At 38.4% G+C, this 14726-nt stretch overlaps 2 protein-coding genes across 4 annotated transcripts in view; one reads left to right on the top strand and one right to left on the bottom strand.

Annotated features, from left to right (window-relative positions):
• Positions 1-27: 27 nt before the first annotated feature.
• Positions 28-3545, top strand: LOC124634024. 2 transcript variants are annotated; one of them, XM_047169424.1, is made up of 7 exons: positions 28-208; positions 481-560; positions 1201-1358; positions 1721-1792; positions 1908-2046; positions 2364-2482; positions 2567-3545. In XM_047169424.1, the coding sequence occupies exons 1-7, from the start codon at positions 156-158 to the stop codon at positions 2711-2713; spliced, it is 768 nt and encodes a 255-aa protein (XP_047025380.1). In that variant the 5' UTR covers positions 28-155; the 3' UTR covers positions 2714-3545. The 2 variants fall into 2 exon arrangements, with proteins under 2 accessions (XP_047025380.1, XP_047025379.1); XM_047169423.1 differs by having other exon boundaries at positions 33-115.
• A 669-nt stretch (positions 3546-4214) lies between these two features.
• The window catches only part of LOC124634000 (monocarboxylate transporter 10-like), an 89777-nt gene continuing 79265 nt past the window's right edge, over positions 4215-14726 (bottom strand). For both annotated transcript variants that reach the window (XM_047169393.1, XM_047169394.1), the window contains 9 exons: positions 11409-11582; positions 7796-7955; positions 7190-7497; positions 6730-6951; positions 6326-6463; positions 5949-6075; positions 5647-5753; positions 5159-5379; positions 4215-4598 (listed from right to left, as the gene is read on the bottom strand). In XM_047169393.1, the coding sequence (XP_047025349.1) occupies positions 4356-4598; positions 5159-5379; positions 5647-5753; positions 5949-6075; positions 6326-6463; positions 6730-6951; positions 7190-7497; positions 7796-7955; positions 11409-11582 (1700 nt within the window). In that variant the 3' untranslated portion in view covers positions 4215-4355. The remainder of the gene's footprint in view (positions 4599-5158; positions 5380-5646; positions 5754-5948; positions 6076-6325; positions 6464-6729; positions 6952-7189; positions 7498-7795; positions 7956-11408; positions 11583-14726) is intronic.

The following is a 14726-nucleotide window of genomic DNA, read 5'->3' on the forward strand; positions in this document are numbered from 1 at the left end:
TTTGTACTGTCAAAATATCAGGTCAGCAAACAAACGTCAAATTCGAAATGTCAGGCAGGCAGGTCGCTCATTGCCTTCAGTTGCCTTTGTATATTTTAGAAACGAATTTGTTGAAGTAAATATTGGCTCGTTCTAATTTGTTCTTTTAGCATAATATGTTGATATTTAAGTGTGGCTTGATCATTCTCACAGCGACATATATCGTATCGTAAGTACCATACCCTGAAATTAAGAAATAGTGTTGTTTAGTTTTTTGTTGTTTTGTATTGTAATTACTCGCTCATAAAAATGCAGAATCTAATACATTTTGCTCCATAAATTATGCTTCCTAGGTAATGCGTTGAAGCTACAAGTTTTGTTAATAGTATATTGTATTATAGTGGTTGTATTTGAGAAACTTAGTACCTACATTCTTCGTTACTTTCACTTCTAAAAGGAATGTGTCGGTTTTTTTAATTTATTGTTTTCTTTATGTTTCAGTCTGTGTTTCCAAGTTTCGCAAGACACAAATTCTTTGGATACTGGCCTTGCTTTTTTGTTCATAGCCAGCGGAGTTATTGGTGAGTGAGAGGGACTTGTGTTTACTGTTATATAAAGTGTGATGAAATTGTGAACTGCCGATGTCGGTCTACAATGTGAATGTATCTTAGCGCCGTATCTGAATTGCTTTACAAAAGAATGCAGTAAAGCATTTTTCAACTTGAATCTTGTTGTGGAGTTTTTGACAGTACTCTAATATTGTTTTGTTGTGGTTTAAATTAATAATATTGAACTTGATTCTACAGCAGTAATGTACAAGCATGTTATTTTACTTAATGGAATTGTTAAGTTTCCGTACATTATTAATACATCATACTTACTAAATTCTCATGAAAATTACTTTGTTGATATGCATCATCAATTTTTCCCTTGACATTATACTTTGAATTGTTGTAATATTCATTAATGTGTATTTTGTTTACAAATATAGTTAATATTAAACAGATAATAAGTTCTTATACACTTTTCTTTATGGAGTCAAGGGGAAAATTGTAAGGACGGAATAACAGTGATGACATTTCATACCGATTTACTAATATTATTATGAAATATTTAATTTTGTTTTCAATCATTTATATTTTATAGTATCATATTATAATAAACATTTTCATATTTTTATCATAACTAATAATTTTGTGCTAACAGTGTGTCTTTTTACAGCTGGCAAAATATTATATGACAGATACCAGCAAATACATATACTCGGCTCACTAACACCGAATCCAAATGTTACTTCATTTGCAAATAGGATAGCTTCCTTTTCAGCTTCATTCCTCTCTCTGGGCTTCCTGGTATACTTCTTCCTTTTCCTGTTTAAGGTAAGTTAATTAAAAAAGAAAAACTAAGATTTTACGAGCAGTTTAGGTCAGGCAGTAGATTTTATTTTAAAAAAATGTCCTAAAATTCAGCATGGGAATAAAAGGGTGTCATAAAAAAAAATAATCTTAATTATATCATTATGATGTGTATAATCATCTCACTAACTAGAACTAACATAATTAAAATATACATTTTGAATAAAATATGTTAACAAAAATATCTTGTAACATTCATCTTAGTTGTTATGTCTTAATGGCTGGGTTTCATCATATCAACACTTTAGTAATGAGCATTTGAAATGGTCATAAGCATGAAGTAAATCTCTATACAGTTACACATAAATTATGTAATGTTTTTGCAGGTGGATAACCATTGCCTCACGGCATTGAATATCTTTATATGTGGATTTGGCACTTTATACATATGGATGCAGGTAGGCATTTGTGTGATCTAGACTTAGATAAGGATAACATAGAGAGTGGCGAAAGTGAAAACAAATCGCTTTGCATCATGCGAGTTGATTTTAATAAGTCAATTATTTTTTTCAGTGCATCCTCACGACTTATATCTCGACTCTGTTTTATGACAAAAGATTAACAGTGTTTCGGCAATGCCTTGCCAATTTGAGCTTCCTTGTTTTGGTGTTGATGGCAATATTCGGCACTGTGACGTCATTTTTGCCATTAAGTAAGTACCTACACATCATTCTTACATATTATTAGTCTTGAAAAGTTTGTAACAATAGAGGGTGTGTCTGCATCAGTCCATGAACGATAGAATTAGCTTATTCTATATCTATCAATAGAACAGCAGGCATCAATTAATCAATGACAATGAATGTTTAATGCCTCGTTGAATTTGCGGAGCATGACGTTCCAGTTTCTTTTATTAAGGCGGGCAAAAGTAGACTGAATTTGTGTAGTGTGTTAGTAGGCCTGAATCGTAAAATATAAGTCTAGAGCAGAATACATACGGAATTAAAAATCTTTTTTTCTACATTCCAGATGGTTCAAGCGCAATCTACTTCTGTTTCGTAGTGACTTCCCTTTGTAGCAACATATTAGCGGCAATATTTTGCGTCTTTATATTGACTTTTGAAAAAGAATATGAATATTTTTCTGAGGTAAGGAAATCATACAATTTAGTTATCGATGTAAAATTGTTTTAAATAATTCGGTATACTTAAATGCTAATTTGAATTTTTCAGGGTTTACGATCAGAGCTTCTGCTCGACGATGGCAGTTCTTTAGACAATGCATCGTTGTCTGACATGGATAGCATATTTGGGGCCCAAGAATCAACTTCGAGTACAATCGTCATAAAGGGTAACATAACGTGCCCCAAGGTCTCCTGACCCGAGGCCGTGCCCGACGCGGGCACGGTACTCCAGCAATCGACTGCCGGGACTCCCTTGTCGCCTTCCTACGGCAGCTTCGGTAACACTAAAATAAGCGTCGTTAATATTAAGCAAAATAATAATAACGAAGAACGAGAACACATAGACCCTCTTGAGGACAATGACAGCGGTATGTCATCCGAGGAAACTGATGATTCTCTCAAACTACACTTAAGCCCTAACAATAATGATAACGTAAGTAAACATTTAAGTTCAATCGTAGAAGATAAACAAGAAGTAATAACGAAGTGCCTAACTATAGAACCTCATTGTGCTGAGCACGGGAATGAGATTCCGAGTTGTTCGACCGCTGTTAATCATGTAAGTGTTTTTATTGGAAACAATGAGGCCAGGTCTCACCAGGCGGAGCCTAAAGATCTGAATGTTGATAAAAAAGTTTCAGATTATATTGTGATAGATCTGACATGTGATGTCGACAACGTTCGTGCGTTGTCTAAAGGTAAAAAAAAGGTTGTCGGTACAAAAAAACGTAACGTTGATTGTGATTATTCAAGTATACCTAGTGTAGAATCGAGCCAAAGTTTAGTTCCTGTTGCGAACAACGAACTTGTGAATACCGAGAATCAGAAGTTGCTCAGCCTGTCTCTGTCAATACTTCTCGCTGCCTTGTTGCAAGCGATGCGCTGTTTCGCCCAGTTCTTAGAAGATATTGTGGTTCCTCAACGGTAATAAATAATTATATTGTGTTCCTTTGTATTTTTGGTGCAGTATTCATTATTATGTGTAAGATTACGAAATACCAATGACATTATATTTAATTACATTGTAATTTTAGTTTCATTTGTATATTCCTGGTGCTTCCCTGATAAAGTTATGATCTTTTCAGATATTTATTGCAGTAATTTAGTACTTACCTAGAATTATTTATGTTTCAAATATTAATCAACTGTCAAATATCCTACCCCTCTTGTAATTTTTACGTCAATTTATGCTCCTTCGGCTTTCCCTTAGGGTGCGTCCACATCTGGCGAATGCGCCGCGAATGCGCAGCACGCGAGCCGATCGCGAGCTGTTCGCGAGCTGCGCGCGTGCATTTTTGTTCGTGCGCCGCTTCTGCTTGGCCCGCGCGCAGCTCGCGCGCGACCTAAGCGCCGCACGCGAGCGGCGCGCAGGCGGCGCGCGACGTCTGCCATCTTCGATAGTACTGAGCCAATATACGGAACTGTAAGGGCGAGAACTGATTGCGCGCAGATCGCGCGCCGCTCGCGCGCTCTATACGAGCCTTGCGTGAGTTGCGCTAAAGAGGCGCACCGAACTATTGCAGTGACTGCACGCGCGCAGCTCGCGGACAGCTCGCGATCGGCTCGCGTGCTGCGCATTCGCGGCGCATTCGCCAGATGTGGACGCACCCTTATGTGGTATTGTACTTTTGTGTAAAATATGAGTTATAATGTGAAAATATACTTACGCATAGCGAAAAACAATAAATAAAACAATATTGTAATAATAATTTAATAAATTATTTTGAACAATACACAAACGCTACTTATTCACACACATCAAATAAATTAATGAGGTTATAGGTCGTACACTAACCGATTATTTCTATTTATTGTCTGAATATTATTTCACTAGCATTTCAGAGTGACGCCTCGTTGATCACTGTAATCAGTCTGTTGTTAGTGTTATGGCACTTTTTCTTCCACTTGATAGAGTTTTTGGCGTGAACCTCTGGGGAGTTTGGGCGCTCGGGGATGGTGGAGGCTTGTGGTGAAGAGTTGGCCACGACAATGGACCAGCGTCGGCCACGCCGCTCGTTCAGGGTCGGTAGCTCGGCTATTAGGTTGTTTTCGTATTCACTTAACATTAAATAGTTTTCGACCTGTGAACAAGACATTACAATGTAGAATACTTGAAAAGCTCTTTTTCATTTTCTTACGTAGATATCTTCAGACAAGCTTCAACAATTAATTTATCCACCATGGAGGTGATTAGGTAGATATTAATAAACATTTGCTACCACCACCACTGTAAGAATTGAACTTATTACATTTAAAGTCTAATTAGTAAGGTGGTTTGTGGGTTTTAGAAGACTTTCACATAGCAGCCCGGAGCCTGGAAGGTGGTGATTGATACACCCGTGCATCGGAGAGCACGTAAATGTCGGTCCTGCGCCTGATCTCTTTCCGGTCGTGTCGGATTGCCGTCCCATCGGGCTATGAGAGTTAAGGAATAGTGAGTGCACCTGTGTCTGCGCAAATGCTCGTGCACTATAATATGTCCTGCGCAGTTGGCTAATCTCCTTACATGAGAACAGCCGCCGTAGCCGATAATCGGCTAGGAGAACATCATCATCATCATCAGTAAGGTGGTATATTACACCAGTAGGTATACAACTGGTATTTATATTTCAAGTTGTTAGATTAAAACAGAACTCATTACCTTATTACAACTAGTGATACAATCACCCCCGCAGTCTAGGTCCTCGAGTAGATGCTCCGGTATATCTAGATCGAGGTCGAGGTCCAGGCCGCCCTCCTCGCTGATGCACGTCAGCTCCGGCGGCACGTTCGGCGGCGGAGAGCCGAGGGTGCCGGGCCGAATGCTGTCCAGTAGAAGGTCGCGGCCCGTGCGGCCTGGTGCTACGAATTCTGCTCCTAGAACTATAACGATAGGCTCAATAAAAGCTGTGAATAAGGGCAACGGACAGTCAGTAATTCCATTACCTATGTTGTATTCCAAAGTTAAAAATTAAACGTCAAAATCCTCGAAAACATATTGCCACAAAGTGCGAATTTCGCTTCTTGTTTCCTTTGCGCTTGGGGTCCTTGTTTTAAATGTTTAGTCTTCTTTGAGATCGTTTAACCCAAACTTTCATATTCATCGATATACCTACTCAAATTATTTATTGTGTTTGTGTAAGAAATTACCTAAGGCGGTGGCTGCGCCTGCGGCTGTGCGCGGTTCCCGTTCCCGACTTCTGCTTCGTCGAGACGGCTCGCACGTGGACTCGCAATTCGCAGTACCACCGTTTTCTCTGCAAAAACAGCAATAATTTTGCTATAGACTATAAGCTACACTTACTTTGTAAGGTGAAACATTTTGGGAGTTATTGAAGCGTGATTTGAGGAGTAGGTACCAAAAAATGTGCAAAAAGCCATTGTCTCATGATAACTTTACTAAGTGCAGGGTACAATAATTGGCGGGTGGAATTAAATGGTAGGAAACCTACTTGGTGTGTTTGTGCGCTACACTGCGCCTATGAAGATCAATACAGAAGAGAGACAGGGATCCGATGAGGGAACAAGTCGAGCTAAAGTAGTAGCCCGCTTTTCCGCCACATCCCACGTTTATGTACCCTGAAAACGAACCACATAGTTTTATTTGCTTAGAATTTCAAGCAACTAATAATCACATACCTGACGTAATTTTTTCGTTTGCTGCGTTTGATCATATATTTCTGACTGAAGTAGCGAGAAGCTAATGGATCCAAATTCCAGTTCGAGAGAGATGAAGAGTTAAGTAGGTGTTGACTTTTTTACAGGGGTCTTTAGCTAACATCTATTATTAAGTCATCTCAATATAACTAGGACTTTAGGGGCATTATACCTGACAGTGGCACTCCTATGGCTATGGGCACGGCTTGTGAGCATTGAACAAAGCCCCAAGTCCGCGCGAAGTTCCGCGATCTCACTCGCTCATACGTGTACATCTTTAGCGAATAGTGGTAGCCTCCGCAGAATATTCCTGGAAAGAACAAACTGCTTATTATACTCAGTACAGTTAAGTATTCAAGGTCAGGTCGAGAAATCGTAAAACACTGAAAAAGGCTCTGAAGATATGATGATGATGATGTCGAGTCGATGAGAAATTGTAAAGAAGTCGAATAATGTTCCAATACGAGATGAGAATCTGTTTCTCTCAATTCTGAGGAGTTGGAGACGAAACCATAGGTATATTCCATGCCCCATAACGAGTTTCAAGAATGATTTGAATACTCTTTATTTATTTACCGTAAACCCAAGCAAACATGACGTATCCTCGATAGGATCCTTCCACAGCAGTCAGAGCCATGGTAGCTAGTCCACACACGAATACAGCTGCTTGAGTGAGGTACTGGCGTGCTATTCTACATTCTGCTGAGTTCTGCCGCACTAGTAGCCCAAAGGCTGCACATCCGACAGCCCAGGCTAGCCCGAGGTATGCTTGTAGGAGCTCCACTGTATCGCCTAGACCTGAAAAACATATATTTTGTGATGCTTGCTTACATTAATTTCTATGGTAAAGAATTACCTAGAAGAGAGTGAATGAAGAAATCTGTGCCAGATATGTAGAGCATGTGGCTCGTAGAAGAACCATTTTTATTTGGGAAACGGCGCACCCGATCTTAAATGCACCCCATTTTGCAGTTTGATAAACACAATGAATTAATGGGGTCGGTCATCTTACAAATACATATAAGTAAAAGCATACCTTCTTCTTCAGCATGGTAAGCCAAGTAGAATATGGGCGTGTTGATTCCAAACGCCGATATCCCAGTTGACATGAGCAAGATTCGAACTGTCTTCGATTTCAGCGTGGAGAAGTCGAAGAATGGCTGGCGGTCATCGGTTTTGTTCCTGTCTTTCATCTTCCGTTTAATCTTGTTCTGGTTTTTAAGGTGCAATATCGCTCTTCTCTGTGGGTGATATAGAGATGCCGATCGGTAAAAGGTGCCCAGTATGAACGTTGCGAATACTACTCCTGTCACAGCCTGCAGTCCTAGTCGCCAGCCGATCGCTCTGAAACATGGTTACAATCCGATTAAATTCTTCATAGGACGTTTCTTTATGTATACGTCCAGCGAGTCAAAATAAATTGCTGTTGAACCGCGATAGGATAATGCTAGTTATTCAAGTGGCTTGGCAAGTGGTCACAGGTCGTTAGCACCAACATTCATGAAAGTCATCACAAAACCTAGTAAATGCTCAGTTTTTTTAAACATTAATCAGGATATTCAACGTTTCCATTAGTTTCGCCACGTTCTGTCCATATAAGAAGTGGAACATTTTAGGTCTTCGCAGAACTGCCAATATTTACCTTATGGCACCTTTGATGAACGTGGACATGACGGCAATGCCCAGTCCGCTTCCGCTGACGATAAATATCTCGACGAGCTCCCGTCTCCGTTTGAAGTATTGCGCTACCATCAACGTTGAGCAGTCTCTTGTCAGGCCCACGCCCACACCTACCACCGTCCCTGAGGAATACGAGAGCAGAAATTAAGTTTGTATCTCATAATAGCTCTACTTATTTGGTCAAAAAAGACACTTAAATATCAATTGAAATGTAAAAACGTATAAGCACACTTAGACAAGACAAAACAGATATTTATGTTGGTTGGTTATTTTATAAATAAACATTTTTCTCACTTTTTCCTAGAGCTACATAAATATCGCGTAGGTTCGTAGTAGACAGTCAACAAAGATTAATGACTTCAAGTACCCAAAATAGATTATTCGCAAAAAATAAGGGCTGAAAATCAATATCTAACTGCGTCAATGTTATCTATTTCAGGCATACTGATAATATAATCCGCGTAGTCACACGACTGAATAATATCTAGTGTTTTCTTTGCTACGCGCCTACGAGAGCCTACGACATTCGTGCCTACGTTTTTTTTCTAATTATAATATTCATTTATTTAAATTGTTTCAATGTAACATTGCATATTGCACTGGGGATGTCCATGAATCGCCTCGTTCAGGATATCACCGTTTGTTGGAACTCACAAGGGGAGCAGTAATATGACATGTGATAAATCACCTCTTTGTCCTCACATTACGGGACTACCACTTGCTTCAATTTGTTTCAACTGGGTTTTATTTTTGGGCCTTCATTTTTTTCCTTTTTGGGTCACATAGATTTTAATTACATATAAATTAGGTATCACTTAACCGAAATCGTATTGTCAATAAAAATATCTAAATTTTTAGGTAGGTATGCTTTTACACGTGCCTAGTATCTACAAGCAACCTAAACGATTTTACAGTACGTTACGTTACGATATTATCTAACGCATTAGTCCACATAGCTAATGGTACAAAAATCTATTTTCAACAGTGTCCTGGCATTACTGAAACTAATGGGAGACAGACAGATGTTACACGCAGAATTAAATACTACCAATGGAATCAACAAAACAAAAGAAAATCGCTTAAAAACGACTAGAATGTGAGAACTACCTACAATAGACGACTTAGTAGTGTTTCGAAACTGTTCAATAGCATTAGACGTAGCAATCATGTTTATTCAGCAAGCAGTCTGATAAAGCTGCATCAGATTGCGGTCTCCAGACGATGTCGTCTATTTTCTTTTCATGAAACGGTTTTACTAGATCCCTTCTAGGTATTGAATATAGACCGATAAATCTCATTTATTTGTGCCAGTGCCATTTCGAATAAATAATAATGATAGCCTTTTGAAATATCGGCACTTTAACGTATTAATTTCTGATTGTGATTTATGTAAAAAAATATGGAGAATAATATCGACATAGCGGGAGGTAATTTTCAATACTAGCCAAGTCCAAGTAGAAAGTAAGTTTGTCTGGAATAGACTACTTTTGAAAATAAGGATGGTATAAAATATTTTTTATATAGGTAGGCTGTATTTGACTAGTTTTGATTGTTATAGTATTGAAAAGAATTGTTAGAAGAGACGTCTCTAACGACGACGTGAGAGAAAGAGAGATTGTGAGAATTTATAAGAAACCGATGATTTTGGACTTGACCACTTTTGAAAATTACCTCCTGAATAGGTGTTTTCCAATAGGTATCTTTTACCTTTGTTTGGTTAACAATTATAATAAGAATTGAGAATCTCAATGTTTGGGATAAGTCGGGTGAAAATTACGGCTTGCATAAATTGATGGTAGGTAATGATTTTTATAGCAGTGTTAATTTAAATACCAATTGTAGTAAAAACGCCGGAAAGATCTCACTCTCACCTGCCATTTATGACTGCATACGGTTTAGGAGAAAAACCTATCAATCAGTAGTGACAATCCAATCAATTCTCCCGAATGAAAATATGTTCAGTTAGAAAATAATTCGCATGAAACCTCAGCTTTACCCCGTTGCTAGTCACGTCCAGAACCGCAATATCAGTTGTTGCGTTTTAATGTTATTGTGTGTGTTACCCTCAGTGTGGAGCGCTATCGTTATTCCGACATTCATTGCTCGTTGCATCTGCAGTGGCCTCTCCGATGCCAATCGAAAGTCGCTTTATATTGTGGGGCACAACAATATCAGTATTTTAACCATGTAACAGTGTGATATCATCACTGTAATAGGTCCTTTAGCTATCGTTAGCCGTGTAATCCCCAGTTGGCTTTTGGTATTTATGCGGTGAAGTCTGTGCCAATACGCAGTTATTATTTCCTTGTGTGCTGTGAGCATCAAAGGAAATTAAGTTGAAGTTGGTCGTTTCATGATGATGTTGATTCCAGTTTCAGTTTTATTAACATTCATCGTCCAAATTAATTCTTTTTCATCTCCGAAAAATCTTCTCTAATCCCGGATGGAGATTCTGCACAGCGCAACCGTTTAATATTTAAATAATGGGCGTTTAGTACTTGATTATATTTTTTAAAGGGGTTGCATTAGTTGAGCTTTGTAGCAAGCACCAAGCATCCAGGCACTTGACTGTAACGGGGCGGTAGCTTCCCAATTTAAATGCTAATGGCGCGTTCTGCCGGGCGCCGACGCGTTATCCTTGAAGATAGAACTAGCTTAGTGTGTGCAATGTGAGCACGCAGTGCAGTTTGCTTTAATATTATAATATTTGCTATGAAACTCTTTAGACGCGACGTCATTCGCTTGAACCTCCCGAGTAGGTAACTACCTATCTATCCAAAATATACTTTCAATTCTATAAAGCACGCCACGCAGATCCGATTTGTGGCTTGTTCAGTAAAAGCCCGCCAGCCAAACCGTAAAAGCAGATTCGTTTCTTGAATTATTTCTTAGGATTATTTACTACACTGAAAATTCAACTTCAAATTCTCAGAATTGAGATATAAAATAATTCAGTCCTATTCAACCGTTTGATAAAAATAGACTTGTTATATTTTCAATTCTGCCAACGCAGACATTATTTGATAAATCGTGTAATAAATAACTTAGGTACTTCGGAAAATATTCAGGGTTCTATATCTGTCGGTACAGGTATGTATTTGTTTTATTTACACTGTTGCCCAATTAGCGGATACCTTTGAAGTTCACTAAACGGGTTTCGGATATGAATCTGATGAAATAAATTGAGTTGTCAGAAGTGCGGGCTGCGGTTTCAGGTGCATTTACGTTCCAATTATTTTATTCTGTGGTAATGCAAGTTACGCACGTCCTGGAATTCCGTTCGAAATTTAAGTATTATTAGGCTCATCCTTAATATAATTCTCTTGCATTACGGCTCACCAGCCGTAACAAGATTTCTGTTACCGCATATCGCATTACGGCGTTAACCGACATGAATGCCTTAAATACAGATTGCGTATCTAAGAAAATACTCAAAAGGGTTTGCTAGTATCGATTTTGAGTTCAAGTTTTGCGAATAGTTCTACTTGAATGCAGACTTAAGAAGAAGTGCTGCAGTACTTCAAGCTTGATTCTAGTCCTAAGAAGTACTTTATCTTACATATGAGAACACATACCATAACTGAAGAAGAGCTGGTGGAACTGCGTGGCGAACGAGGTAAAGAGGCAGCCGAGGGCCGCGACCAGGCCTCCCACGACGGCCGTGACTCGCGTGGACTTGCGCACGCACAACGCCACCGTCACCGGCGAGAGCGCGAGCGCAACCCCCGCCGACAGCGCACCTAGGCATCCTGGAAAATACCAAAAAGGAACTTTAGAATAATTAGGTAGATGGTTTATCACACTTGGTGTTTGATCTTTATCCCAAAAAATGTTATGCCCAGAAATCCAAAATCTCATACCTATATTTTCTTTTGGACGCTAAGCTCTAAATCAAATTTGTATACGTATCCAAGATTTTCTCTTCAAACACAATAGTCCAACTTCAGTGCTTTAGCCGTCTACGTTTTTGCTTACCAAGTAGCGGACGAGTACAAAAAGCTCGTGATGTTTATTGTTATCCGACGTCGTAAAGATTCGCGTGCAGGCATTCCGTCAGCCTTGTAGGGACGCGTGGCTCCTACAGGGCTGCCTCAAACTACACGAGATTTACGACAAAAATATGTATGAACGCACCTTTATATGTGTTAACCAGCAGTTTAAATAATTTGACATAATGTTACTGTCGTGCATCTGCTGTATGCATGAAGTACTCTTCCAACAAATGTTTTTGGAACTCATGAATTATCCATTTTGTGATTTATTGCCGAGTTAAAAGTATTGTCTCGTTGCTTTCCTTGAAACGTAAGGTGCTGCATATAAAAGTGTCAGTGAGGCAATATTTTTGGCATTAGGCCCATTCTGTGTCCATTAGGGTGTCTGATGCAATACCGAGAATTGTAACAACAATCGAACCACGTAAACTTTTCCGGGTTCGGATATATGCCGCGCTTGTCCATGTAGATAGGACCATGTAGACCTACCAGAGAATCACAGGTGAAGTGTCTGACTGTTATCTAGTGTAAAAACATAAGACTTAAACTACATTTCAAATTACTAATATTCATAATCCCTCAGGCTCCAACCAATAATTTGATTTTGCTTTTGATTACTGTCTTCGAGAGTCAGTTGAGTACGATCCTCTAGTGGGATTATGAAATTCGTGACATCCCTAACAGGGCTTCGACAATGTTCACTTTATATGAGGGCTGACACGTTAGTTAAATGGAAATGATTGACATAAAAGGCCTTTTATTATTTAAATAGTCCATTAAGCTGAATGATTGTCGCCCCGAGAGATATTCATTATCAGACGTATCAGCCATCTGTTATATTTTCATGAATCGCGATAAATCAGCAGAAATAACATGATATAAAGGATACAATGTAAGAAAAATGTATAATATTCGAAGATTTCAAAGCAATGGTATAATAAAGTAAAACAATGCACTCATGTCTTTGTCAGCGCTTTCATCTGACAAGAGTTAGGGTGTGAATTCAATGTATAAGTAAATTTTATGCAATTCAATTTCTGATGTACTTATAGCAGTCGACTGTACGAAGAACTTCGTCTAACTTTGTGCTCTAGGGTCTACCATTACGAAATTTTCTATCAAGTTCCGATATTGCTACGTTTTGCTCTGATTTTTATTGAGTAACATTTTCTGATTAATTTTTGTGATTGCAAATGATTCAAACGTTGCTTTGATAGGAAATTATGTTTGTTGTTCCACATATCCAACAGTTTGCGAAATTAACAACCCTTGTTGCGTTTGTGTCTGTTATTATGTTGCTGCAAAACTTTTGAGTTTTCCAGTGTCCTGAATTTCAGTTTGGGTTTGTTTTTCATTTAACTTACTTTGCAGTCAGTTTTATTTGTTTAAAATCTTGCAAGTAAGACGACTTGATTCTGTTATTCCAGAAAGGTTTAATTTTGTACACATGTATGGCCTTGCCTAGGACTCTAGGAGAATGGTGATATGCGTTTTAATGTTTCCCCGACATAGGTACTTAGGTAATAATAACTTGGTTCACAATAATGATAACTGAGTTCAATATTATGACCACATTTTCTTTGAAGACCCTTTCTGATTTACTCTAACTGAGGGATTTCAACAATAAATGAAAGCTTAGTGCTGCATAGAGAAGACGGATTGTCTCCCAACTTCAAAACTACGCAATTCTATCAGGCGTTCTGTGGACAGAAACCTTTAAGTGCTATTTGTAAAATAATACAAGCGTTGAGTATACAGTTGCGGATTCATGCGGGCTCCGTCTTATGTCTAACAAATATTTCTATTGCAAAACTTTAGGGACGACGCGCGTTTGTGAAGTTCGTCGACATTTGGACAGGGAGCGTCACATCGGCCACACATCTGACAAATAAATCTACTATATAGACGTTGTTTAGCTGAGATGTTGCTACAGATTGATGAGGAATCGTATTTTTCGTCTGTGGCTTTTGCTTTCAATTTTTGAACAGTTTGAAGAGGAACTTTACATTTAGCTTTTAAGAGCGATTTAAATGCAAAGGCAGGTAATATGAATGGGATAGATATAAAAAAGTTGTGGGCAAGAGGTAACGTTAGAGAAATGTCCAAAAGTAAGCAGTAAAAGTCTCCAAACGTCCCAAAATTTCCCTAGATATTTACGTGATGTTTCCTAGCTTTTTCTAAAGGGTTTTGTTAAAAATGAAACTTTATATGAAAAGAGAGCAGTAAAGGGGAAATATACCGCTATAAATAAGAGCTGGGCTTATTCTTCAGACGCCAACCAATGCAATGGAACATATAAAGCGAGCTTTCGGTCGCTCGTCTCAATCGGATCGAAATAAAGAAATTGCGCTGCCTCATGTGTGACCGTTTTTAACTTATTTTGAGTCATATCGGACACTATCGACTAATATGTGAATTGTGATGGCACATTTAATAAAATGAAATCGAAAAAGTGTGTCTTTATCTCCAATAACATTCCCTAAAGTACTTATTTTTATTAGATTCATGAACGCATTTAAGTAATAACTGAAATTGCTTTCTGTTGAATATAAATTCAACACCTATAAAATAGTTTTGTTTTGGTTATGTTAGGGTTACCAAAAAATAGAAGTTTAGGACAGGATAGAAGTAGTAGACAACCGAACGATGCAAGAGGCTCCAACTTTATGATACCGAACATATGACGCTGCAGCGCCATCTGCACTGTTTTTCGGATAGTTTCAAATTATTGCGCTTTGTCTGAGCTGTTTAACACTTCAATACCCACACGTTTTGTACATTGTGACATAGTTTGAAAAATAAGAGTTTACTAAGTTTTGGAAATTATTAAGTTATAAATTACGGGAAGATTCAGTAAAGATAGATTCCATGAAATCTTTTAAAATACCTACAGTTACATTT

This window comes from Helicoverpa zea, chromosome 10 (assembly GCF_022581195.2).
Source record: "Helicoverpa zea isolate HzStark_Cry1AcR chromosome 10, ilHelZeax1.1, whole genome shotgun sequence".
NCBI classification, from domain to species: domain Eukaryota; kingdom Metazoa; phylum Arthropoda; class Insecta; order Lepidoptera; family Noctuidae; genus Helicoverpa; species Helicoverpa zea.

Bases quoted from the DNA above. Each gene is read 5' to 3' on its own strand.
- LOC124634024 (XM_047169423.1), top strand. From the start codon at position 48: ATGTCAGGCAGGCAGGTCGCTCATTGCCTTCAGTTGCCTTTGTATATT. The intron at 116-480 runs GTAAATATTGGC...TTTATGTTTCAG, and splicing joins TTAGAAACGAATTTGTTGAA to TCTGTGTTTCCAAGTTTCGC. The intron at 561-1,200 runs GTGAGTGAGAGG...GTCTTTTTACAG, and splicing joins CATAGCCAGCGGAGTTATTG to CTGGCAAAATATTATATGAC.